Source organism: Sebastes umbrosus, chromosome 3 (genome assembly GCF_015220745.1).
Source record: "Sebastes umbrosus isolate fSebUmb1 chromosome 3, fSebUmb1.pri, whole genome shotgun sequence".
Classification (NCBI taxonomy): Eukaryota; Metazoa; Chordata; class Actinopteri; order Perciformes; family Sebastidae; genus Sebastes; species Sebastes umbrosus.
Window position 1 is genome coordinate 360,787 of NC_051271.1, and position 27,722 is coordinate 388,508.

General features: G+C 40.8%; 1 protein-coding gene across 4 annotated transcripts; it reads right to left on the bottom strand.

Annotated features, from left to right (window-relative positions):
* Positions 1-1,092: 1,092 nt before the first annotated feature.
* On the bottom strand, positions 1,093-27,722 carry hoga1 (4-hydroxy-2-oxoglutarate aldolase 1). 4 transcript variants are annotated; one of them, XM_037764290.1, is made up of 9 exons: positions 27,350-27,722; positions 26,755-27,001; positions 24,350-24,478; positions 18,812-18,939; positions 18,060-18,194; positions 12,127-12,223; positions 4,287-4,420; positions 2,400-2,550; positions 1,093-1,813 (listed from the first exon to the last, which is right to left on the bottom strand). In XM_037764290.1, exons 2-8 carry the CDS (start codon positions 26,972-26,974, stop codon positions 2,401-2,403), a joined length of 993 nt encoding a protein of 330 aa, XP_037620218.1. In that variant the 5' UTR covers positions 26,975-27,001; positions 27,350-27,722; the 3' UTR covers positions 1,093-1,813; position 2,400. The 4 variants fall into 4 exon arrangements, with proteins under 4 accessions (XP_037620218.1, XP_037620217.1, XP_037620221.1 ...); XM_037764289.1 differs by having other exon boundaries at positions 26,755-27,015; positions 27,346-27,722; XM_037764293.1 differs by having other exon boundaries at positions 27,344-27,722.

Consider the following 27,722-nt stretch of genomic DNA (forward strand, 5'->3'; position numbering starts at 1 on the left):
TATAATCCAGAAAGTATTTTTTGCTAAAAGGTGCTAATTGGAGTCATGGTTAGATAAAAGCAAAGGAACTGCTCTTTAAAAAAAAGAAAAGCTGAAGGCTCTCATCGCCATGGCTACCTGCTACACTTGGCTTTAATTAATGCGGTAATTATGGCTTTTAACTTTTTGTTCACATCTGAGAGAGAGAGTGCTCTGACAGTTTATTCTGCAGCAAACTGTGACTGTGACCTTCAGTCCTGAACTACGGCTGATCTGAGATGGTTAGATCTACCGGTGGAAACGTTTATCACGTCTGTATTTTAAACAAAATGAACCTCCGACCTCTCCCGTCGACCCGTCAGAGATAAGAATCATTGCAGCCGACCATCCTTACAGGAAAACACCCACAGAGGTGGTTTCAGGTCTTCTGGATCAAGCTCCTCATTTGATAACAAGAGCATCTGAATTACTTTCTGCCTCTATTTGGGGTCAGACGTGTAACACCAGGTCCACACTACACCAGCATCCAGCTGCTTCTGGGTCTGATTCCTCCTGACGATCGGCAGCAGAGCCCTGATGGTTCTATAGATGATCTTTCCAGATGTTCCTTTAAGAGTGAAGAACATCCACCGATTGGCTCAACAGTCCATCCTGGCCGCTCCAATTTCAAATCCTAAATATTAAACATGTTCAATATTTACGATGGGATATCCCGTCGAGTCCTCGGGTTTCATTTGTTCAGTAAATTAGAATTAACCCCGAGGACAGCCGATGACGCAGTCACGTGGGAAAGAACGACAGCCAATAGAGAACCAAGCCGACTGAAGAAGGAAGGACGACCACCGGCGTCATGGCGGCCGCGGCTAATGCACGAGCTAATGCACGAGCTAATGCTAAACGTGGAGCATAAGGTAGTAGTGAGATGGAGCTCAGAGATGGAGGACCAACGTGTTGATTAGTGTTTATTTAAAGTGTCTCCGTGACTTCATCCGTCCATCCTCAATGTTCAGTACAAAGTCAAAACTAACTCCGTGTGCGTGAGGAGCAATTTTCTAAAACAAAACAATCAAACCGATTTTTGTTCAAAGTTAAAATAAAAAGGAAAACATGTAATTATTGAAGTGAAATGCAAATTTTATTGTCGAAACAAATGCATAGACAACATTTTTCTAACTTTTTGATATACTACTACTGAGAAGCAACTCGCTGGTCTCACAGTGATTTCAGTGTAAAGTCAACAGATGAATTAATAAAGATGTAATTTAGAAACATTAATGAGCAGACTGCAGGGAAGCTGTTTCACAGATTCTATAGTTTTTTATATTATTGGTCCTTTAGAAATCAATGACCTTTATGGATGTGATTGATCCATCATCCAGTCTGTAAAAACATTTTGCATTAAACCAAGTATCTAAATTACAATCATACGCCGGCGTATTAGGGCCACTGTCGGAGCCGGGCGAGAGGGGGGAGTATTCAGAGAAAAAACTGAGAATCTACAGGATTAAAGTGGTAAAATTAAGAGAAAAAACAGAATTTTCTCTGAGATTAAACTGGTAAATTTAAAAGAAAGAAAAACATTCAAATGTATGAGAAAAAAACTTGGAAATTCTCTGAAATTAAAGTCTTAAATTTACAAGAAATATTTTTGGATATTCTCTGAGATTAAAGTGGTAAATTTACCAGACAAAGTGCAGCAGCTGCAGCGGATGACCTCATCAAATTATACATTGCAATCACATTTAGTAAATAAGGAAATATTGGTGATTTTAGCCCAGAATCACCAGATTACCATCAGCACCGGCTTCTGAAGAGACACTGCCGTGAACTGGACCTATTCAGAAGAAAACAACACAATGATTTCAGTTTATTTCTCTTAAATTTATAATTCGTTCATCAAGTTTTTTCCCTGGCTCCGTAATTTTTATTGTATTTTGTTGACCTACAGTGGGCCTATTACACCTTCGTAGTTCCTTCAGAACGCACTTTGAAGTATTCATTTCTTTAAAATGCAGATTGTTTGTGTGATACAGCACGGTGGATGAAGGTGATTTAGGAACAAACCTATATGATTATATATATATATATATATATATATATTTATATATGATTATATATATATGAACCTAGTTGATTGGTTGATTTGGTGTTTGCCCTGTGTTCGCCCTGCGTGCCACGCCGCAGTCGAAGGACTGAACAGCTAAAAGGTTTCCAGGTAAAGTGAACACGCACGCACGCACGCGCGCGCGCGCGCACACACACACACACACACACACACACACACACACACACACACACACACACACACACACACACACACACACACACACACACACACACACACACACACACACACACACACACACACACACACACACACACACACACACACACACACACACACACACACACACACACACCTCACAGCCAGCCGTCGGAGGAGAAGTCCCGCCTCAGCTGCTGAGCCTCGGCGTCTGTGAGCGGCTGAAGAGGTGATCGACAGGCGCCGCCGTGGAAACCGAACCACTCCATCGCCTGCTTGAGGGCGGGAACTCCCAACTTCCTGGTCACCTAGCAACACAGAGCAGTCCAATCAGTCATCAGTCTCCGTACTGTACAACAGCCCCCCCCCCCCCGGCCCCCCTGACAGGAAACTGCAGTGTGCTTTCAAAGCTTTATCAATAATGACCGTTAAAATCAGACACGTGACGGATGTTTGTTGCGGAGCTCTGCGTGATATCGAGAGTGATGCTGGATGTTGATGATGCAGCATTTGGAGGTGTTAGCGTGGTAGATTGATGCTGTTAGAGCAGCGACATGTAACGCACCTGAACACACACATTCTGTAGCCTGAAGCACATTATTCAGTGCTCGTCTCATAGAAGTCGACTGAGGGCTCAACATTAAACACACATCTTCCTCTAGATCTGTTTTAACCTGCTCGTTCTGCGTCTCTGAGATTTACAAAACATCACGTTAGAATAACCATCATTTAGAAATGGTAACTTGATAGTTAATTAAACTTAGTTAATAGTTATTTTACTGTTAAAGGGACTGAATGTAAGGGTATACAACATAAATATAAATATATGCCTAAAAACAATGAGACCTTCTGGGACTTTCTGGGTTTCCTCTCTCCGCCTGTAGACAGATTTTAATGTGAAGGATGTGGCCCGTTGTTTCCAGGAAAATCCAACGGATGTGACGTGTGTCGCCTCACTGTGTTGAGTGATCCTCGTTCATGTCTATGTAGAGCAAGCAAGCGCGATCCCGACGCTGACTTTAGTTGACTTAACGGCCACAGGTGAAGCTGTTAATAATTAATAATGTTTACTAATTATGAGTGATGCTATAATTTATGATATTCCAAAAGTGTATTGTTGCACAGATTATAACATTTTATATGTGTATACTGTATACTATATATATATATATATATAAGTAACCGATTATAAAACCTTGTTAAATGGTTAATAAATACTTTGTAAAGTATCTATAAACACTATTTAGATAGATAGTTAATAGTTTGTCAATGATTAATAATTGGTTTCCAGTCCATCTATCTATGTAATGTTTATAGTAGGACGACTGTCAATCGATATAATATAGAATTTATAAACTAATTATTTCATATTACACAAACTAAAGATAAAATAACAGGAGTTATAGCATTACTGATGAGTCAACATTGTTAGTTAACAGTAAAATAACTATTAACTGGGTTTAATGAACATTTATAAATGATGTACTTACTGTACTATACAGTTCTTACTCTCCTTTTAAAATGACTACAGTAGGTTTTCTTGTGCTATCCATCATATCGTCTCAGCAGATATACATTTACGTCTTTGATTTTGTCATTTTGTTTGTAGTTCTTACCTTTTTCCAACTGTACCTGAAGAAAATACTCAAAATTAAACTTAACTAAGAGGTGGAAGTACTGATGTTACTTCATATTTCCATTGAGGGTGTTGGTTATAATACGAGGTTACTTTTTATAGATCACGTTATGTAAAGATATCACATGCATGGAAGAGGGAAGCTGACTGGACTTTATAAAATACACGAGTTTCATCAAATGCAGCCGACGAACCAAAACCTTCAACGAATCCTTCGAGTCTACAAAGATTTTATCCCAAAACGACGTTGGTTTGTCTTCGCCCACCGAGGTTTAATCAGACTCCAGATCAGCTGTACCTCTGAGGAATGTGACTAAACCTCCAGTCTGTCACCGTCTGTGGGTGTTTGTTGTGTGCTTGCGTGCGGTGGATAAAAGCGTCCAGCGTGCAGCAGCAGATGGTACTCACGGCGGCGTTGGGCTCGATGAGGCGCTGCTGCAGGACTCTGGCTTCCTGCCAGCGACCGGACACACACAGACGCTCCAACTCACACACCTCCCGGCCCAGCACGTTGGCCAGCGCACACACTCCGCCCACCGCACCTGGAGATCACCAACAACGGTTCAAGGATTAATACAGAAGAAGAAGAAGAAGAAAGAGGTTTTTATTGTTCTCCTCTTTCCTGTTTCATACCGTGAGATATGAGATATCTTCTGGACCTTTTGAACCACAACGTTCTTCCCTTGGAACTGAATTTGTCTCAATAAAAAGGAAAAAAAGAGAAATGACGATTTTCACATCGAGGACCCGGAGCCGGATTCGTCCGTCTGTCCGTGCTCGGGTCCACTTGAAGAGGTGGTCTCTTGAGTATGGTTCATGTGTACTCAGGCGTGGTTCACATCAGGTGGGAAAACCATCTGCACCAAAACCCGGAAGTGGAGCGCGGTTCCAACACAGTCTCACAGCAGCTCGTGAAATAGTCTGGAAATTTAATCTATTTGATTCGTGTACATAGACACCAATTTCCCTTCGTTCGGATTTTTGGTGCGTTTTCCTACAAATGTCCAGTAACACGTGACATACGTGTCAATTTCCGCTCTGGTCTTTTCAAAATAAAACTACTTTTAGGAAAGGTTTAGGAAAAAATCACAGTTTGGGTTAAAATAACACCGGAAGTACCGTAACTGGAGAACGGAAGTTACCTGATAAATAAATCAACTTTGACTTGTGGTTTCACACGAGACACGAACAGCAGTACTGTACACTGTACACTGTATACTGTATACTGCGTTCCTCAGTAGTATATAGTATGTACTGTATACTGTATACTGCATTCCTCAGTAGTATATAGTATGTACTGTATACTGCGTTCCTCAGTATGTACTATGTACTGTATACTGCGTTCCTCAGTAGTATATAGTATGTACTGTATACTGTATACTGCGTTCCTCAGTAGTATATAGTATGTACTGTATACTGTATACTGCGTTCCTCAGTAGTATATAGTATGTACTGTATACTGTATACTGCGTTCCTCAGTAGTATATAGTATGTACTGTATACTGCGTTCCTCAGTATGTACTATGTACTGTATACTGTATACTGCGTTCCTCAGTAGTATATAGTATGTACTGTATACTGTATACTACATTCCTCAGTAGTATATAGTATGTACTGTATACTGCGTTCCTCAGTATGTACTATGTACTGTATACTGTATACTGCGTTCCTCAGTAGTATATAGTATGTACTGTATACTGCGTTCCTCAGTATGTACTATGTACTGTATACTGTATACTGCGTTCCTCAGTAGTATATAGTATGTACTGTATACTGCGTTCCTCAGTATGTACTATGTACTGTATACTGTATACTGCGTTCCTCAGTAGTATATAGTATGTACTGTATACTGTATACTGCATTCCTCAGTAGTATATAGTATGTACTGTATACTGCGTTCCTCAGTATGTACTATGTACTGTATACTGTATATTGCGTTCCTCAGTAGTATATAGTATGTACTGTATACTGTATACTGCGTTCCTCAGTAGTATATAGTATGTACTGTATGCTGTATACTGCATTCCTCAGTAGTATATAGTATGTACTGTATACTGCGTTCCTCAGTATGTACTATGTACTGTATACTGTATACTGCGTTCCTCAGTAGTATATAGTATGTACTGTATACTGCGTTCCTCAGTATGTACTATGTACTGTATACTGTATACTGCGTTCCTCAGTAGTATATAGTATGTACTGTATACTGTATACTGCATTCCTCAGTAGTATATAGTATGTACTGTATACTGCGTTCCTCAGTATGTACTATGTACTGTATACTGTATACTGCGTTCCTCAGTAGTATATAGTATGTACTGTATACTGTATACTACATTCCTCAGTAGTATATAGTATGTACTGTATACTGCGTTCCTCAGTATGTACTATGTACTGTATACTGTATACTGCGTTCCTCAGTAGTATATAGTATGTACTGTATACTGCGTTCCTCAGTATGTACTATGTACTGTATACTGTATACTGCGTTCCTCAGTAGTATATAGTATGTACTGTATACTGTATACTGCATTCCTCAGTAGTATATAGTATGTACTGTATACTGCGTTCCTCAGTATGTAATATGTACTGTATACTGTATACTGCATTCCTCAGTAGTATATAGTATGTACTGTATACTGCGTTCCTCAGTAGTATATAGTATGTACTGTATACTGTATACTGTGTTCCTCAGTAGTATATAGTATGTACTGTATACTGTATACTGCGTTCCTCAGTAGTATATAGTATGTACTGTATACTGTATACTGCGTTCCTCAGTAGTATATAGTATGTACTGTATACTGTATACTGCGTTCCTCAGTAGTATATAGTATGTACTGTATACTGCGTTCCTCAGTATGTACTATGTACTGTATACTGTATACTGCGTTCCTCAGTAGTATATAGTATGTACTGTATACTGTGTTCCTCAGTAGTATATAGTATGTACTGTATACTGTATACTGCGTTCCTCAGTAGTATATAGTATGTACTGTATACTGTATACTGCGTTCCTCAGTAGTATATAGTATGTACTGTATACTGCGTTCCTCAGTAGTATATAGTATGTACTGTATACTGTATACTGCGTTCCTCAGTAGTATATAGTATGTACTGTATACTGTATACTGCGTTCCTCAGTAGTATATAGTATGTACTGTATACTGCGTTCCTCAGTATGTACTATGTACTGTATACTGTATACTGCGTTCCTCAGTAGTATATAGTATGTACTGTATACTGTGTTCCTCAGTAGTATATAGTATGTACTGTATACTGTATACTGCGTTCCTCAGTAGTATATAGTATGTACTGTATACTGTATACTGCGTTCCTCAGTAGTATATAGTATGTACTGTATACTGCGTTCCTCAGTAGTATATAGTATGTACTGTATACTGTATACTGCGTTCCTCAGTAGTATATAGTATGTACTGTATACTGTGTTCCTCAGTAGTATATAGTATGTACTGTATACTGTATACTGCGTTCCTCAGTAGTATATAGTATGTACTGTACACTGTATACTGCGTTCCTCAGTAGTATATAGTATGTACTGTATACTGTATACTGCATTCCTCAGTAGTATATAGTATGTACTGTATACTGTATACTGCGTTCCTCAGTAGTATATAGTATGTACTGTACACTGTATACTGCATTCCTCAGTAGTATATAGTATGTACTGTATACTGTATACTGCGTTCCTCAGTAGTATATAGTATGTACTGTATACTGTATACTGCGTTCCTCAGTAGTATATAGTATGTACTGTATACTGTATACTGCGTTCCTCAGTAGTATATAGTATGTACTGTATACTGTATACTGCGTTCCTCAGTAGTATATAGTAGGCGGTTTCGAATGCAGCCTCTCTGTGTCCTCTTATCATTTCCCAGCGGCGGCTCCTGCTCCTGCAGGTTGGATCTATAACAGCGTATCCGGCTCAGAGCCTGCTGCTCTTATAAGGAAAGCGTGACCCCCCCACTGGACAGAAACTCAAATGAAAGACTTCTCTGCAGGATTCACACTTTGCAAAGTCAAAGTGGGCCGGATTTGGCCCTTTGGCGGGCTGTTTCTGGCCCTCGGGCCTTATGTTTGACACCCCTGGACTAAAGTCTCCAGCTTCTTATTCACAACCAATTGTTCCAAGTTGGTTTTCACATCCATGTGAAGTTGAAGGAGGAGGGCTGATAAATCACTGTGTGCAATCACTCAACACTTCGTCTGTTTAGAATATGAAATGCTCCGTCCACCAATCACGCTCTGAAACATTAGCATGCATCGCAGCAACGTACACCAAGCTCTCCAGTTGCCTGAGAGGTTGAAGAAACCCATCAGAGAAACACGCTATCCTTCAGTTTTCACATGACAACGTTGGGACAGAATCCAGTGTTCAAACAGCTGCAGATAAAACAGCAGCGAGGACTGAGGGATGTTTTAAGCTGAATGTATATTCCTCTTAAATAAAGCCATCCATCACTCTCCTGCTGTTACAGTTGTGTTGTCAACATGCAGACAGAAATGATTCACTGACTACGTTTTTGAGCGTCTCAGCCTTCCATATTTTCCTTCCCTGACAGATCAGCTGGCAGCGGCGCTTCACATGATGTTTTTATTTACAGAGCGAGATACATTTTCCGAGGCAGCCTGATATCATGGCCTTTCAGTGTGACATCTCATTGTCTGCGTCTGGTGGAGGAAAGAAGCAGCGAGTCGGCCTCCGGCCGTGGCCTTGGAGTTGTTGTTGTGATACAGACGAGCCGGCGGCGGCTGATGGGAGGATTTTTCTGTCTGATTTATGTTTCTGTGGCCGCCGCTGCTCAGATCACACGGCTGATGGCGGCGTACCGAAAGCTGCTGACTGACAGGCGAGCTGCACGGCGAGTGACAGCTCGTGAACAGAGACACTAAAGGATGGACGAAGACAGGCGGAGGCAAATCTGATTCAAAATGTCCAAGTCAGAGAGATTATAGGACAGAACCAACTGAAATACACCTCTACCAACAACACATGGAAACAAACACATCACACTAATTAAATAAGCGTCATAATTAGGGCTGTTGATCGATTCAAATATTAAATCACGGTTAATCGCAAATTAATCACACATATTTTATCTGTTCTAAATGAACCTTAAAGGGAGATTAGTCCAGTATTTAATCCTCTTATCAACATGGGAGTTGACAAATATGCTGCTTTATGTAAATGTATGTATATATTTATTATTATAAATCAATTAACAACACAAAACAATGACAGATATTGATCCAGAAACCCTCACAGGTACTGCATTTAACATAACACAATATGCTCCAATCAGAACATGGCAAACTGCAGCCCAACAGGCTCTAGGTCTCTAGTCTGATCCATCCATCCTCTGAATGCTCTAGGTCTCTAGTCTGATCCATCCATCCTCTGAATGCTCTAGGTCTCTAGTCCGATCCATCCATCCTCTGAATGCTCTAGGTCTCTAGTCTGATCCATCCATCCTCTGAATGCTCTAGGTCTCTAGTTTGATCCATCCATCCTCTGAATGCTCTAGGTCTCTAGTTTGATTCATCCATCCTCTGAATGCTCTAGGTCTCTAGTCTGATCCATCCATCCTCTGAATGCTCTAGGTCTCTAGTCTGATCCATCCATCCTCTGAATGCTCTAGGTCTCTAGTCCGATCCATCCATCCTCTGAATGCTCTAGGTCTCTAGTCTGATCCATCCATCCTCTGAATGCTCTAGGTCTCTAGTTTGATCCATCCATCCTCTGAATGCTCTAGGTCTCTAGTTTGATTCATCCATCCTCTGAATGCTCTAGGTCTCTAGTCTGATCCATCCATCCTCTGAGTGCTCTAGGTCTCTAGTTTGATCCATCCATCCTCTGAATGCTCTAGGTCTCTAGTTTGATTCATCCATCCTCTGAATGCTCTAGGTCTCTAGTTTGATTCATCCATCCTCTGAATGCTCTAGGTCTCTAGTTTGATCCATCCATCCTTTGAATGCTCTAGGTCTCTTTTCTGATCCATCCATCCTCTGAATGCTCTAGGTCTCTAGTTTGTGGCTGTAAAGTTTCATGAGGCTGTGATTATCCTAGAGGTCACCAGAGGTCATTTTATACAAGGAGGTCAATGAAATGTCTCCTACCGGGACTAACATCATCACACATGGATCCAGTTGGGCTCATTGGATCCACCAGAGTCTCAGCTTTACAGTGAGACCTGATTTATGGTCTTCATCACTGTTTAGGGACCCCAGGATGCAGAAATATTCAGATACACCATTTTAGAATAGGAGACAATAACACATTTATACTGCCTCAGAAAGACAGTAGAGTCGGTCTCAGAGGGTTAAGATGCCGACATCGCAAACAGTTGCTCTACAACGTGCTGATGCAAAACCCCGAAACAAAGTTCACTGAATGTAATATTATAGTCTGTCCTCGCATAATAACGATATCAACAGCTGGATAACACCGTGGAAACAGGAATATCGTTAGATCAGAGGTGTTGGCGACCTTCACTGACTGACTGACTGACTGACTGACTGACTGACTGATTGACTGACTGACTGACTGACTGATTGACTGATTGATTGACTGACGGGTTGACGGCCGGCCGCCTTCAGCATTACTGAGAACACGCACTCACAGCGGCGTGGACACATTATCATATCAATCACTCAGCGTTACCTTCACACATACACACAATTACCCCATATTTCAGTTATGGAGATGAGAACATGTCAGGGAGCAAAGATCAGAGAGCTGTGTGTGTGTGTGTGTGTGTGTGTGTGTGTGTGTGTGTGCGTGTGTGTGTGTGTGTGTGTGTGTGTCAGTGGGAGAACATGACTCATTAGGTTCCTGAGCATCATATTGATGCCGATCCCCTGACGTGTTATCTAATCCAGGCCTGCAGTACACTGAACGTGGCCGACATACCAACACGGTAGAAGACGTCGCTTCATAACGCCGCTGCCAGATGTTGCTGATGGTTTTTTTTTTTTTTTTAATTTACTGCAACTTCACATGAACGATCAGGTTTCCCCGCAGGATGACAAATCAACACATTCGCTGTCCCAACTCGTCAAATACAGCCGATGGGTCAGTCGTGAAGTTACTTTACGACAGCATGTCAATATACGCTAGTTACATGGATGAGTGTCCTTTCAAAATAAACTTCTGTTTTCACAGGAAGTTAGGTTTAGGCAACATGCCCACTTAGTTAAAGTTAGGAAACGTTAACTTCACTGTAAAGACGGACTGACGATAGTAACGACTCACGTGACAAACGACTCGTGAATATAGCGACTCTCGTGACTCACGGGACTGATGATACTAAACGACTCAAGTGAGAACTGCATGTGATTATCATAAAGTGAGCATGTCTGTAAAGGGGAGACTCGTGGGTACCCATAGAACCCATTTACATTCACTGATCTGGAGGTCAGAGGTCAAGGGACCCCTTTGAAAATAGCCATGACAGTTTTCCTCGCCAAAATTTAGCGCAAGTTTGGAGCGTTATTTAACCTCCTTCACTACCAGCTAGTCTGACCTGGTTGGTACCGATGGATTCATCAGGTTTTCTAGTTTACTATGATACCAGTATCTTCACTCTAGCTTTAACACTGAGCCCGCTACAATCATAAAATCACAACTTGCGTTAATGTGTTAATGCGTTAATGCGTTAAATAAATTAGTGGTGTTAAAATGTATTTGCGTTAGCCCATGATTATTGCGTTGACTTTGACAGCCCTATAAAGACTTTGGGACACAAACAGCAGTCTCCTGGTTAAAGTCCTGTGTTTGTTGGACCCCTCCCATCCTCTATAAGCAGTCTTTCTCCCTTCTTATTCTCCGTCTCCAGCTCTGAGCGTAGCATAGTCACGCCGATGCGTTTACATCGCAGTCAGTACAGAATACATGGCGTTAAATGACGCGCCAAAAGCAAGGACGGTGTTCCTATTGCACCAAAAATGACTTACAAATGACCTCGTCATTCATACTGTGTCTGGTGAGACCGAGCTGGATAAACGGCAGTTTATCAAAACACCCCAAAAAATAGATATTTGTGAATGTGTGGACGTTTTCTTTGTGTTTGTAATTGAAGATCCGAAAAGAAAAATATACAAAAGTAAACTTCTCCAGTTTGGTTGGAGATGAAAAGAAAACAGAGAGTAGGAGAGACGGCAGCCTGGAGGACATGAAGGCTGCCGTCCAACAGCAGCACTGTTAGTCCTGTTTAAGGCTTCTTACCAACACAATAGGCGGCCATGAGAAACCCCGCCGAGCCCGCCAACACCTGGAAATCCTGCGTTTTGGTTTTGTGAACAATCAGGCCGATCCGTGAGATCTGAGGAACGAGTAGAAAAGAAACAGAGAGAGAGAAGAGTAAGGTTTCATTGTCATCACTCCTCCCTGCTGTCAGGACTAATATCTGCTGTACTTCTGGTTTTAATCCCCGGAGAAGCCGTCACTAGAGACGACGACTAATCCAACATCTCACATGGTAAACAAATCGCTCAAATTGAGGCGAGCATGGACTCTTAACACGGTGGAGGGTTTGGGAGGAGGGGATCGTTCAAGATCCCAAACAGGAGAAGAAGAAGAAGAAGAAGAAGGAGGAAGAGAGAAAACAGACGAGTCCCAAGTGAGGAAAGAAAGGAATCAACTTCAAAAGAGGAGGAGGAGGATGGGGAAGGCTCATGAATAATTGATAAGCTCCCTATTTTGTTTTGCCTCTTTTAATTCTCTTTTGTCAATCCAGATGTGAAGCGCGGAATCCAAATAAAGCTGAAATGTTCAAACGGGAGCGTGAGACGACTCGGCGGCTGCTCTCGCACATGAAACTGAAAACTCCGCAGGGAGAACCTGCAGCCTCCGGTTTGAGTCTCCATCACCGCTACCGCTGAGGGCCTATTTATAACCGCCGGGTGTCAATCAGCTTCCCCGTATCAGTCATTTCAAACACGCAGGACTGTAATTGATCAGTCAGTCAATCAGGTTATAGGAGCTCCTGCTGGTCTCCTGAAAGCTGGAGCACTCTGGCTATTTCCATGCAGCTCCCCAGTGGGAGAATAACATCTCAGCGAGGGTATTGTGTCTGCCCCGGTGACAGAAAAACACTCATTAGCCTGGATTTATTTAAGTCTCATTATTGTCATTAGTGTACGACTTGAGAGCAAAGAGGAACTTAACCCTGTACTGAAGATCACAATGCAAAACATGGATCATCCCAACACACATGTTATCTATCCAAATTATTGAGATGTTTTAGTTGCCTCGGGGCAACAATGTGCAATATGTGTATAAAATACCCCAAGAAAAATGATTAGGTAATAAGTAGGGATCGGGCCGATAATGACTCATATAGCTGGATCGGATATCGCTGACAATGGAGTCCATCTATTCAATTCAATTCTTTTATTTTATAAAATTTTTCAAATTTCATTTGTTTTATACTGTATACATTATGTACTGGAATTTTAATTGCTGTTTAAAGGTTCTGTTAGTAACTTCTTCCAGGTATAAATCATTGCTGGTCGGTGTCTCATGGTCTCTCGTGTGTCTCCGCTGTTCAGACTCAGACTCCAACACAAACTCCAGTGAAGCACCAAAACCTCTTGGTTGTCTCTAGTGAAGCCCGTCTGTTAAACAGTGTTGGCCGCGGATCATAAAGTGGGCATGTCTGTAAAGGGGAGACTCGTGGGTACCCATAGAACCCATTTAGAGATCTCTATCTGGAGGTCAGAGGTCAAGGGACTTTTCTTTTACTTTCTTTCAGACTTTTTTTCAGACTTTTTATATTTTTCAGACATATTTTTGACTTTTTTTCAAACAACTTTTAAAATATTTTTCAGTCTTTTTTCTGACATTTTTTAAAACTTTTTTTCAGAACTTTTTTTTATATTTTTCGGAACTCTTTATATTTTTCAGACTTTTTTCTGACATTTTCAGACATTTTTTTAGACTTTTTTCAGGGCAGACTCGTGGGTACCCATAGAACCCATTTACATTCACTGATCTGGAGGTCAGAGGTCAAGGGACCCCTTTGAAAATGGACATGACAGTTTTCCTCTCCAACATTTATGTTTGGAGTGTTATTTAACCTCCTTCATGACCAGCTAGTCTGACCTGGTTGGTACCGATGGATTCATCTGGTTCTGTAGTTTCATATGAATCTGGACCTACTAGAAAGACAGTAAAGTCAGTAAAGTCAGTAAAGTCAGGTCTCAGGGGGTTAAATATATGATCTAAAACTCAGGTCTCTCACTCTGGAACCTCAGAAAGCTTCTTCTTCTAGTCGTGAAACAGACGGACATCAGATTTTCTGCCTTTGTATAAGAAATAAAAATGACGAATATAACTTCATATTATTCTCTCCTGTTCCTCACTCCCACTTTATTACAACCATACACTTCATAACATGTTGAACTATCATGAACAGCAGATATCATTCTTGTTTTATTTCTATAAAAGGTGGAAGAATGTGTGATTTGTGCTCGTTGACTCTCGACTAGTGAACCACGTCTGAAACCTGACGGTGGGATCTCTTCTCCCTCAATGTCGCTGCCTTCAAGGGCACCTTTCACACCTACAGACGCCGAGTCCATTATTGTTGTTCAGTAAACAGCACAAACATTGACCAGGGTCATCATTTCACACCACATCTCCATTATTCAGCATGTTGTTGCTCGAACACTCAGCCTTATGTCGGTGCACAATGTTGCCTTGAGCCAACAAATAGAAATATATCATCTTTAAACCAACAATTATGCTCCTTTATGTTTCCTTATGTGTTATATTCCCCCAACATATCTTCATTTAAAGATACGGCTGCTTCTTGAATGTGTTTTAATCTGATATACTTTTGTTAGAGGTGAAAAGCTCCAGCTGTGTCCATAAAAAAGTCATCTTTAAGCATTTTAATTCGTTAGAAATCACTGAATCTAATTGATTTAGTTATTTGTCTGACAGAACATAATGTGAGAAATGTGGAGAAAATATCCTTGAGCTTGTCATCTTAATCAACGCTGTAAGTTTTGGTGTCAATTAGCCGGCGTTATTTTGACTCCGGTGTTATATTTAGGTGTTCGTGACTATTTTTCAGGTGTTAAAGACGCAGCTATAAATGCTCTCAGATCTCAGATCTCATGCAGCGATAAACAATTAGGCGTTGTAATTATTTCACTGAAGAGACGATAATTGTTTGGACTGAACAGACAGGTTGATTTTGGGGCCGCTGTGCGAAGGTGGATTCACACGTCTGACACGTGCAGGAGGACTTACAGCAAAAACACAAGATGTGTGTGTGGTGAACGGCGTTCAGCGGCGTGGGCAGGAGGAGGAATCAGACGTGAGGAGACGAGCTGAAACTTTAATGAGTCCTGTTAAAGCAGCAAAGATCTTAAACTACGTGACGAGAACATTAAAAGCTCGACCGATGAGCGGAGCGTCTTTTTGTCTTTTAGGGAGTTCAGACTGGAGGACAGACTGGAGGACAGATTGGAGGACAGACTGGAGGACAGATTGGAGGACAGACTGGAGGACAGATTGGAGGACAGATTGGAGGACAGATTGGAGGACAGATTGGAGGACAGATTGGAGGACAGACTGGAGGACAGATTGGAGGACAGATTGGAGGACAGACTGGAGGACAGACTGGAGGACAGATTGGAGGACAGATTGGAGGACGACAAATGTCTCCAGCAGGATTCAAACATTGAAAAGCTTTACGATGATTATGGTGTGACTTCTGTAGGGAAGTGTATACGGAATATGATGTGTCGGCCAGGACGGCTCTGCAGCACCACCATTTTTAATTTTAAAAGTGTATTTTGACACATTTCACCTTTAACTAATATATGCACCTCATGCGATTTGAAAATTCCGGTACATCATGTTGAGATTTCAATAAAATTTAGATTAATTATGCAGCCTTAATTAAATAAATCTCACCCCTTCATCTTTTAATATCTGATTCATAACAGAACTAAAACTTAACATTATATTTGCATTAAATCTTTCCACAACTTGCACTATTTCTACCTGGTTCACTGCACAACATTACACACATACTGTACGTACAGAAAATCACACTTATTGAACTTCTTGTTGATCAGTATTGTCCTGTATAGTTTTTGTGCTCTAAACTTCTGTAACGGTACAATATCCCGCTGGGATTAATAAAGGGTTGTTGACAACAGACCTTAATGCTCTTCAAGAGGAACCTGCCAAGGTTTACAGTGTAAATCCCAAATATTTGTATTCAGGTGTATATTCCAGTGTTTATATATATATATATGTATATATATATATATATGAGATATAAACAGGTCTAACCTACCTACATGTAGCCTACAGATATAACGGAGCTATAGTGAACGCGGAAGTTCAGTTAAATACAGCAGATTTAATCAACTCTGATGACATTTAGTCACATACTGAATAACTGAGGCCGTGTTCAGACCTGGTGTTAACATGCGTCCTCAGTGATCCAATCACAAGTGGACAGCTTTAAGTACGTCTGTTCACACCTGGCATTAGAATGCGTCTCCAGTGACCACTTGTGATCCGATCTCACTTCCCCCCCGCTCTATATGCAGATAAACACGTAGTCAACACGCAGCTGATACAGCAGACGCTGTGACGACATGAATGTCAGTAGTAATATCCAACATATTCGTTAATTCTGGTACATGGTATTAACATCAAAATAAAAGGTTATTGTCCCGGCGGTCCCCGGGGACCTCCACGCCGCCGGTGCCGGCACCGCTGCTTTTGCCAGACAACAGCCTGTAGGGGTACAGCGCTCCAGAGAGCCGGGAGGACAGAGAACAGGCGGTCGGGTGTCAGCTCGGCGCAAAGCAGCGGAACAAAAACACAGACACATCTCCGACAGGATGATGATAACGCACTTCGGGTGCCTAGTCTACATCCAGTAGAGCACAGAGGCCGTTTCCATTCTGACAAGCGTCCGTGTCTGCCTGTTTATTCACCTGAGGGACGCGGTGATCCTGCGGATCCCAGCTGGACGTCAGATGAGTAGGCGGTCCGTAATGTGGCCCGGGACGCATTCACTACACACTGCTAAAAGAATGTGATCATATGTGGCCCGGACCACCTCTGAATGTGGTCTGAAAGAATCCGATCTCAATGCGTCCTCAATGCATCTTGAGTGCGTCCACACCTGTACTCAGAGCTGTCCACTTCTGATCAGATCACTGAGGATGCATGTTAATACCAGGTGTGAACAGGACCTAAGTTGCATGACCAGCAGGCGCCTGCTGTCACAGAAACACGAGCAGTGAGAAGACAGAACAACCAATCACATGTTGTTTTAGATCAATCATGGTGATCAGGCAGTGAGAGGCTGCTGATAGCTTCAGCTCCAGCTCAGAGCTCAGAGCTCAGAGCGTGCACACTAAGAATCTATAGGAGAGTTTGGATAAAGTAATCAGCCCAACAGCAGGAGCTGGCTGATGTTCTGAATAATCTCTGTGTAACTTGGTCTGCCTTCCTCAGATTGACCCGTCACCTCTTGTTTTCTGTGTTTGGCCTCTTCACGCCTACTATTGAGCGGGGCCGCTCTGTGCTTGAACTACGCCCACGCTGCTGTCTTCCAGCAAGTGGACAAACATGTTATTTCCCAAATCAGAAATCCATTTGCAACTTCTTGCAAACACTTCCCACACAGACGGAAAAGGTGTTAAGGGCTCGACAAGAGCAAACTGTTCTTTTTCTTTAACCCTGCAATCAACCCTGAAGGATAAAAGTACACACACTTTAGTTTTAGGTTCTTCGACAGTCACCAGTCTCTTCTTCTCTCCAGCAGCTACTTTACTAACAGTTCTACTGCAATGCAACATCAAATCAGCATTGGAACTGTAACGTAGGCAGGTAACGTCAAAACACTTAAAGGCTCTTTCTACAGCCAGAGTTAGGTTTGTCCATTCTGTAGAAACATGAGGGGACAAAAAATAGATTCATCTATGTATCGTGATTTCCTTTTTACGCTTTCTAAACAGATGTTTTAACACCAGAATGGATATATCTGCTTCATCTGAGTCTATGTGGTAAACAGTACACATCCAGTGAAGGATGGAAACACTTTGGGTTTCACACATTGACAGCTGATCAGCTGATCAGGACTCACCGATCACATGGATAGAATAAGAAGTGTTTCTTACGTCTCCTCCGCTGTCCTTAAGGCCCAGGATGTTTGGGTGCTGAGACAGCTGCACCACGGCGTCCAGCGGCAGCTCCAGCCCCGTGTTGGCCGGCACGCTGTACAGAACCACCGGCACCGGGCTGCTGTCCGCCACCTGACGGGGGGGGGGGACGCAGAGACGTGAGGAGCAGGTCTGAATCCCAGAACTCCCCCCCCCCCCTTAAACATGTTACAATAGAACATTCTGGCCCGGCCTCGTTCATTCAAACAGCTGTAGGGGGGTTCAAACTGGGCTTTAGCTTTTAGGGTTTAAGGTTAGAACCAGGTCTAGGTTAAGGTTAGAACCAGGTCTAGGTTAAGGTTAGAACCAGGTCTAGGTTAAGGTTAGGGTCAAGTCTAGGTTAAGGTTAGAACCAGGTCTAGGTTAAGGTTAGAACCAGGTCTAGGTTAAGGTTAGAACCAGGTCTAGGTTAAGGTTAGGGTCAAGTCTAGGTTAAGGTTAGAACCAGGTCTAGGTTAAGGTTAGAACCAGGTCTAGGTTAAGGTTAGAACCAGGTCTAGGTTAAGGTTAGAACTAGGTCTAGGTTAAGGTTAGAACCAGGTCTAGGTTAAGGTTAGAACCAGGTCTAGGTTAAGGTTAGAACTAGGTCTAGGTTAAGGTTAGAACTAGGTCTAGGTTAAGGTTAGAACCAGGTCTAGGTTAAGGTTAGGGTCAGGTCTAGGTTAAGGTCATAGGGTCAGGGTTAGGATTAGGGAATGCATGGAGCTGACCTTTGTGAAGTGCTGGATCAGAGCGCGGCCGTCCATCTTGCCCTTATAGAAGCAGGGCGTCACCACGAGGACGACGTCGGCTCCGGCCGCCGCCATCCTCTCCGTGAGCTGCACGGTGGCTCTCGTGGCTGAACAGAAGAAATAAAAGAAACTTTACTACTCAGCTTTAATCTTTAATATCTGCACAACACGTCTGTTAAAAAAAAGCTTTTCAATAAGACAGAGAGTTAAAGGAAGTCACTCACAGCTGCAGCAGGTTGGTTCCCTTCTGTTAAATGCATTTCTATACAATCTATTAATCCTCATATTTATTGAGTTTTTGTTTTGCGTACAACCAGAACAGACTATATTCACTACTGTCACTAGATCCTGACAGTCGTGCATGATAAGTGTTGAGTTAACTGAAACCATATTGGGGTAAAAAAAGTACTAAAAATGTAATGCCATGAACATAAATGTATTTATTTGTTTAATCTTAAATCTAACTCTAATATATCGCTGCCTAAAAAAAAGGAGGCGGCATAAATCTCCGTTAACTGTCGTGACGTTGAAGCACAGAAACTGAACAGACTCGAGCTTCCAGCAGATGCAGCGAACGCTTCACTAAAGCAGCAGGAAGATAAATATTAAAGATTACGGCCGTTCTCAGTTCTGTTCTACTTTGTTTGCAGATATAGCTACAGACTTGTTATAATATATATCATACCTGGCCCTAGGGCTGCAAAAAATGATGCGGTGCGATGCGGTGCCGTGCCGTGCCGTGCTGTGCGTTGCGTTGCTGTGCTGTGCGTTGCTGTGCTGTGCTGTGCTGTGCTGTGCTGTGCTGTGCGGTGCTGTGCTGTGCTGTGCGGTGCTGTGCGGTGCGGTGCGGTGCTGTGCGGTGCTGTGCTGTGCGGTGCTGTGCTGTGCTGTGCGGTGCTGTGCTGTGCTGTGCGGTGCCGTGCGGTGCGGTGTGGTGCGGTGCCGTGCGGTGCCATGCTGTGCCGTGCGGTGCCGTGCTGTGCCGTGCTGTGCGGTGCGGTGCGGTGCGGTGCGGTGCTGTGCGGTGCTGTGCGGTGCTGTGCGGTGCTGTGCGGTGCGGTGCCGTGCCGTGCGGTGCGGTGCGGTGCTGTGCGGTGCTGTGCGGTGCGGTGCGGTGCGGTGCGGTGTGATGTGCTCTATTGTCCCTTTGGGGAAATGAGTTTTGGACTCAGTCCTGCTCACCATCAGCTGCCTCCACAGCCGCATCAATAAATAGAAACAAACAACAATCCACACGAAAACTGAGAAAAACAAACAATGCAAACCACAAACAACATAAATGATATCGCACATTACTCATATTGCATAAGATCTAATATGTATAAAAACAGAATACATAGAGGATAAAAATAAGAAGAATACCATGACGCTACTGCACAACCCTCAGCCTCAAGATACATTATTTAAAATTACAAATTTTGAATTTGGAGGTGTGTTCACAAACGAGTTGTTAAAACGGTTCAGTTTGTGAACCGGTAAGAGCTCAGACTCAGAGTGGAGGATGTGAGATGGGTCCGACAATACTAATACTAATAATAATCATAAACACATTGGTTGTATAGATAATGTGTATACCCAAAGGTGAAGCCAGAACATCTGGATCAGCAGCTGGCTGGCCGTTAGTTTAGGAGGCGTTTGATTTGATCTGCAGCAGATGTTTCTCTGAGCAGAACGAGCATTTTAAACGTTAATATCGCAGGCAATCATGTTCATTTAATTGTGGGAAGCCAAAATCATAAATTAATATTCGATTAATTGTGCATCCCTAACAAAAACAAACTAACTAAATATAGAAAAAATTTAACTTTATGAAAAACAAAATAAAACAAACACACTCTGAAAACTAAAATTAAACTAAATTAAAAAGTCCAGACTATCAGAAGCTCGTTGTTTTAGGTGTAATAGAAGTAAAGCAGGTTAGATTTCTCCTCCATGTCCTTGAATTGGTTATTTATTTTTCAATAAACTTCGGACATGTTAACACAACGGAGGCCATATATATATATATATATATATATGTGTGTGTGTGACCTCACATACGGCCTCCATTTATTCTCCATCACCTCAACACACATACATGTGTCTTCTTTCTCCTCCGACAATTTATGTAACAAATATGTCCCTGGAATTTATTATTGCTTAAACATCTGTGAAATAATTAATGCAGTGAGAGCGCGGGAGGTTTTTATATCGTCAGTGAATGGAAGGAAGAAAAAGGGAAGTATAGGGCGAGTTAATGCACATCTCTCTCTCTCTCTCTCTCTCTCTGAATGTTCATTATCGGACCGAACGGCCAATCAAACTCTCACCGACTCCGTCTGACTTCAATTATCAGCCCGTAAGAATTAATGACATCATAATGAGATTAAAATCAAGGTCGCTTAAGATCTTTATTGTAAACATGTGTAGAGTCGAACACGCACGCACGCGCGCGCGCGCGCGCACACACACACACACACACACACACACACACACACACACACACACACACACACTGTCGACAGAGTCCGTCTTTTTAATTCATCTTTTAAAAATGTAAACGTTTGTGTCTCTGAATAAACAGGAAACGTTATTAAAGCAGAAAAAGTGAAAGACACGTTCACTAATATCTGCCTGAGTTCGTTCTTAAGGAAAAAACATGGTTTTATTTTGAGTTTTTAGCTTCAATAAGACGTCTTCTTTCAGACTAGAGGAAAGAAAACATCCTAAATACACATTCAGGTGTTTGTTTTATTTATTTGTATCTGCAGATTTCTCCTAAATTCACCAACAGTTAGCGTTAGATAATGCCTCATTTGCATATTTAAACATAACATTGCAGACAACTTGTAATGCAAAGAAATGTCATGGTGATATCTATTAGTTAACACATTTCACCAGATTCACCTTTAGTGTCTTTATGCAATATAATAATCCATATATTTAAAGGCCGTTTTCTCTGAATTAGCTTTTTCTCAGACTCTGATCCAGAGATCTCCACTTCAGCAGCTCTTACAGCCACCAGACTCTCCAGTTTCATTCCTCTCTATGTTCTGAAGGTTTCCACAGAGGCGTTTGTTCATAAATCATTCAGAGCCCGATTTATATAAACATTTATTCCTAAAAACATGGCAAAAAATGATTTTTTTTATGGCTGACATCGCTATTAATCATAAAGGAATCACACATTTTTTATCTGTTCAAAATGAACCTTAAAGGGAGATTAGTCAAGTATTTAATAAAATTAAATAAAAATTAATGAAAAAAATTATAAAAAACATGGGAGTGGATAAATATGCTGCTGTATGTAAATGTATGTATATATTTATTATTGTAAATCAATTAACAACACAAATCAATGTCAGATATTGATCCAGAAACCCTCACCGGTACTGCATTTAGCATAAAACAATATGCTCCAATCAGAACATGGCAAACTGCAGCCCAACAGGCAACAACAGCTGTCAGTGTGTCAGTGTGCTGACTTGACTATGACTTGCCCCAAACTGCATGTGATGATCATAAAGGGGGCATGTCTGTAAAGGGGAGACTCGTGGGTACCCATAGAACCCATTTACATTCACTGATCTGGAGGTCAGAGGTCAAGGGACCCCTTTGGAAATGGACATGACAGTTTTTCCTCTCCAAAATTGAGTGTAAGTTTGGAGCGTTATTTAACCTCCTTCATGACCAGCTAGTCTGACATGGTTGGTACCGATGGATTCATCAGGTTCCATAGTTTCATTTGATACCAGTATCTTCACTCTAGCTTTAAAACTGAGCCTGATAACAACCTAAAAATCACAATTAAAATGTTGCATTAATGCGGTAAAGAAATAAGTGGCGTTAAAACAAATTTGCGTTAACTGTGACAGAACTAATAATGACACCAAAAACAAGATGCACGGGCGCCTGGCTTAGCTCAGTTGGTAGAGCGGGCGTCCATGTATTAAGGCTTGGTCCTGACTGCGGCGGCCCGGGTTCGAATCCGGCCTGTGGCCCTTTCCGCATCCACTCTCTCTCTCCCCCCTTTCAAGACTCTATCCACTGTCCTCAATAAAAATGGAAAATGCCCCCAAAAAAATAACTTTAAAAAAAAAAAAAAAAAAAATGCACGGGATGCGATTACTATTATCCGGAGAAGTTACACAACTGACGAAGTAAAAAAATAAATGGTTTGGCCTATAAATAACATGATCAATCACTAATTAACATACGTGATGCAGCTCCAAAGCTCTGGAACGCTCTGGAACGCTCTGGAACGCTCCGCCTCCACATGTTGGGCCATCCCCGACACGGCCTGTTTATAAATCAAACCTCAAAACGCACTTTTATTCCTTAATGGCTTTTGGCTCAGCATGAGAGTTGATTATTTTAATCCTTTTTTTCTTTCCTATTGGTCTCAACGCTGTTATTATTTTAATGTCCTGTTGGTTTAAAGTTGGTCTGAGTGTTTTATTGTGTTGTTTTGATGTTTAATTGTTTTTAAATGTGCTTTATAAATACATTTGGATTGGATGTGAATTGAAATGCTAGAGCAGGGTTTTTTTTATTTTAAAAGCTATAGTGCTTGTAAAATAATGGCAATTATTAAAACGTATTAAATGATAAAAAAAAAACATTATTGTAATTTAAATCCTATAATCTCATAACACTGTAAAAATTAACAAGGTTCAATAACCAATAACGATGTAACAATGTAAGTTTGCTCTTGAGTGTGCACATTCTGTTCTTACCGAATAAAATAAGTAAACATTGGTGAAAGTCAGAATCTTTATGAAAAATGTCTGAAAAAAAAGTCTGAAAAAAAAAGATCTGAAAAAAAAGATCGAAAAAATATTCGAAAAAAAAGTCTGAAAAATGTCTGACCTCCAGATATGTGAATGAAAAAAAAGATGTGAAAAAAAGATCTGAAAAAAGTCTGAAATAAAGATCTAAATAAAAAGATCTTAAAAAAAGATCTAAAAAAATATCCGAAAAAATGTCTGAAAAAAATTCTGAAATAAAAGATCTAAAAATTGTCCGAAAAAAAATGGCTGGAAAAAAAAGTCTGAAAAAATGTCGGACAAAAAATATCCGAAAAAGAAAGATCTGAAAAATGTCTGAAAAAGAAGATCCAAAAAATCTGAAAACGTCTGAAAAAAAAAGTATGAAAAAAAGTCTGAAAAGCTGTCCGAAAAAAAAGATCTAAAAAATGTCTGAAAAAAAAGTCTGAAAAAAAAAGATCTGAAAAATGTCTGAAAAAAAAGTCTGAAAAAAAAAGATCTGAAAAATGTCTGAAAAAAAAGTATTGTAGAACCCTTGACTCGTATATAGATGTTTTATTGTTATTGTATTGTTGGTCTTTGGTGATTTTTATTGATATTCAAACTGTATAATATTTATGTAAACACCTTTTCTTCTTCACTGCTTGTCCCTCTCCTTTATTTGTCCAGCTTTGTTGTCCTCGTCTCTAGAAGTTATTCTATTTCTGTGTACGTACGCTGAGAGAGACGCGTGAAATGACACACACACACACACACACACGGTGAGACCTACATTCACATCCTGATCCGGCCATCAGCACTTTGTCCGTCGCCAGCGACCTCCTGACCGTCTTCACCACCTCCACTCGCTCCTCCTCCGTGAGGAACGGGTACTCTCCGTTGGAGCCCTGAACCACCAGACCTGCAACACAGACACACTCTTATCCTATTGTTCTCATCTCATGTTTCTCTGTCTGGTTGTCTGTGACTAACCGACTGTACCTCTACAACTAGTGGCCACACTGGCTTTACATTTCATCTTCTCTTTGGTGCCATCATTAGACTGAAACTGTAGATACCACATTTTGTTTTACAAAGTTAAGAGAGCCATGTTTAAGTCCAGCCTGATGTCGCCTTAAGAACAGTCGCTTCCACACAGTGAAGCATTCAGTGTATTCATTAAACGCCGGTATCGGATCGGTACTCGGTATCGGCCGATACCCACAGCCCAGGTATCGGATCGGTATCGGTATTGGGACTTGATATTAATAGTAGCAGCATCAAGATGGCCTTTAGCTATTCCGCTCCCTTCTCCTGGAATACACTGCGAGCTAAGTTGAAACTGGGAAATCGGATTACTTTTGATGAATTTAAAACATTAATGAAAGACCTGGAAGCAGAGTCAACCGGGAGCTGTCTGTGTTTCTGAATGTTTTCACTTCAACGTTGGCTTCAAACACTTGGTTTTAATTTGATTATGCTATGTACTTATTTTGCATTTGTTTTATGTTGTGGCGTCTGAAACTTTAATGTGTGTTTAAATGCTGCTGTCTTGGCCAGGTCTCTCTTGCAAAAGAGATTCTTAATCTCAATGAGTACTACCTGGTTAAATAAAGATTAAATAACAAAAATAAATAAATAAAAAAATCACCATTATCAGGCTTCTGCAGAGACACAGAGACACAGAGACACACAGAGACGTGTATTAGTAAGAGAGAAGCAGCATTATGTAGAGACATAGAGACATAGAGAAGTTGTGTTAGTAAGAGAGAAGCAGCAGAGGGCAGCAGACTGCTGCAGACCTCCAGCTGCTCATTCTGTGGTTTTCCCTCCATGCTGAACTTTGTCCTCTCTGTCAGGTCCCTGAACACAACACCCTGATGACCGACGCTCAGTGAACCTCTCAGCAGAGTTCAGGTGTTCTTCATGTTTAACTATTTTAATGGGATGTTTTCCAAAAAGGAGTCACACATTCATGATTACTGCTTCCATAAGCCTCCTCCTCTCCTTGTCCTCTAAAAATCTGTCTGAATAAACTGATTCATTACTGCTGCAAAAATATATATATAATATATTATATATATTATATAATATTTAATATATTATATAATATATTATATATTATATATATATTATATAATATTATATAATATATATATTATATTATATATATTATATATAATATTATATATATATTATATGATTAACTTTACCTGAGACAACGTAATAATCTTCTGATCATTCTAAATCATTATTATAATATTCAGTTTTAGCAGCTGTTTGTAGATCTTTGCTCTCAGAATGAGAGAAGAACCACGTGTTGTTTTTCCATCTGGATTTTCAGTGAAACTTTTGACAGTGTAAATTTTTTTAAAACGTTTTTTTTTATTGATTTATATGTTAATAATATAATTTAATAATATAATACATATTTAATATAATAATATAATTATTAATAATAATACATGGGTTTATTAATAAATAATAATTAATAATATAATTCATATATTATATATATTTATATGTTGTAACATATATTAACACGACTGTTGGCATGAAGCCAACTAATTATTGTCTTTTTTTATTATTTAATTCTGAACCTAGAACATATAAAAAGCAGCTTTTCATAGTCGATATCTTTACATGAACATAATCATACAGTCCATGTAGATCAAAGTTTTGACTGTACATTTTTGAAAACTTATTTATTATGTTGATTCATATGTTAATAATATAATTCAAAATGTAATAATATAATACATATTTAATATAATAATATAATAATAATAATTATTATTATTATATTATTATTATTATTATTATTAATAATAATAATAATTATTATTATTATTGATAATAATAATACATGGGTTTATTAATAAATTAATAATGATTAATAATATAATTCATATTTAATATAATAATACTATAATTATTATTATTATTATTATTCATTAATAATAATAATACATGGGTTTATTAATAAATTAATAATAATTAATAATATAATTCATATTTAATATAATAATATTATTATTATTATTAATAATAATAATAATAATACATGGGTTTATTAATTAATGAATAATAATGAATAATATAATTCATGTATGAGTCAGTGACCCCTGACTCTGCTCTGGGAGCCTTTGTAGACTCTCAGAGTTGTGTTGGTTAGTGTTCCTGTGGCTCTGGTCTGACCTCTGAAGGGGATCTGGTTGTATTTCTGCAGGTTGTCCTCCAGCAGCTGGTAGTCCACGTCCTCCTGGGCGGTGAACGGGGTGGCTATAGGCGGGTAGATCCCGCTCAGGTCCAGCCTGGACCCTGCTGCTGCTGCTGCTGCAGACAGGTGAACTCCTCTGCTCAGGTGAGCTGCTCTGCTCAGGTGACTCAGTCCTCTCCAGACCCGGACGCACTGCATGGTGGAGCACAGAGTGTCTGTCTCTGTCTGTGTCTCTGTGTGCAGCTGGGACTCTGTGTCTCTGTGTCTCTGTGTCTGTGTGTCTCTGTGTGCAGCTGGGACTCTGTGTCTCTGTGTCTCTGTGTCTGTGTGTCTCTGTGTGCAGCTGGGACTCTGTGTCTCTGTGTCTGTGTGTCTCTGTGTCTGTGTGTCTGTGTGTCTCTGTGTGCAGCTGGGACTCTGTGTCTCTGTGTCTGTGTGTCTCTGTGTCTGTGTGTCTCTGTGTCTCTGTGTGTCTGTGTGTCTCTGTGTCTGTGTGTCTGTGTGTCTCTGTGTCTGTGTGTCTGTGTGTCTCTGTGTCTGTGTGTCTGTGTGTCTCTGTGTCTGTGTGTCTGTGTGTCTCTGTGCAGCTGCTGTACCGGAGGACAGTTAATCACTAACCTGCTTGTGTAAATATTGACCGGTATTGTGGATCTCTGATCAGCTCTGAACTCCTCTCTGAACTCCTTTCAGCTCTCCAGCTCTCTGACTCTACTTGTGTTTCTGCAGCAGCAGCGGATCAATAATCAATAATCGGCCACGTGGCGCGTAAAAACTGCTGTTTCTGCGTTTAACTGCGCGTTTTTCCGTTGTTTTCACGCAGTTACCTGCACGGCAGCAGTCACCTGGTGGAAGTGAAGTCGGACGGTTGGAGACAAACGCTGTTAATGTGAAGCTAAACATGCTGCAACCAACAGATCCGGATCCGGAGCTCCGCCCAGGAGCAGCA

Bases quoted from the DNA above. Each gene is read 5' to 3' on its own strand.
- hoga1 (XM_037764290.1), bottom strand. From the start codon at position 26,974: ATGCAGTGCGTCCGGGTCTGGAGAGGACTGAGTCACCTGAGCAGAGCA. The intron at 24,479-26,754 runs GTCAGACCAGAG...TCTGTGTTGCAG, and splicing joins CAACCAGATCCCCTTCAGAG to GTCTGGTGGTTCAGGGCTCC. The intron at 18,940-24,349 runs GTAGGTCTCACC...TCTTCTGTTCAG, and splicing joins GGCCGGATCAGGATGTGAAT to CCACGAGAGCCACCGTGCAG.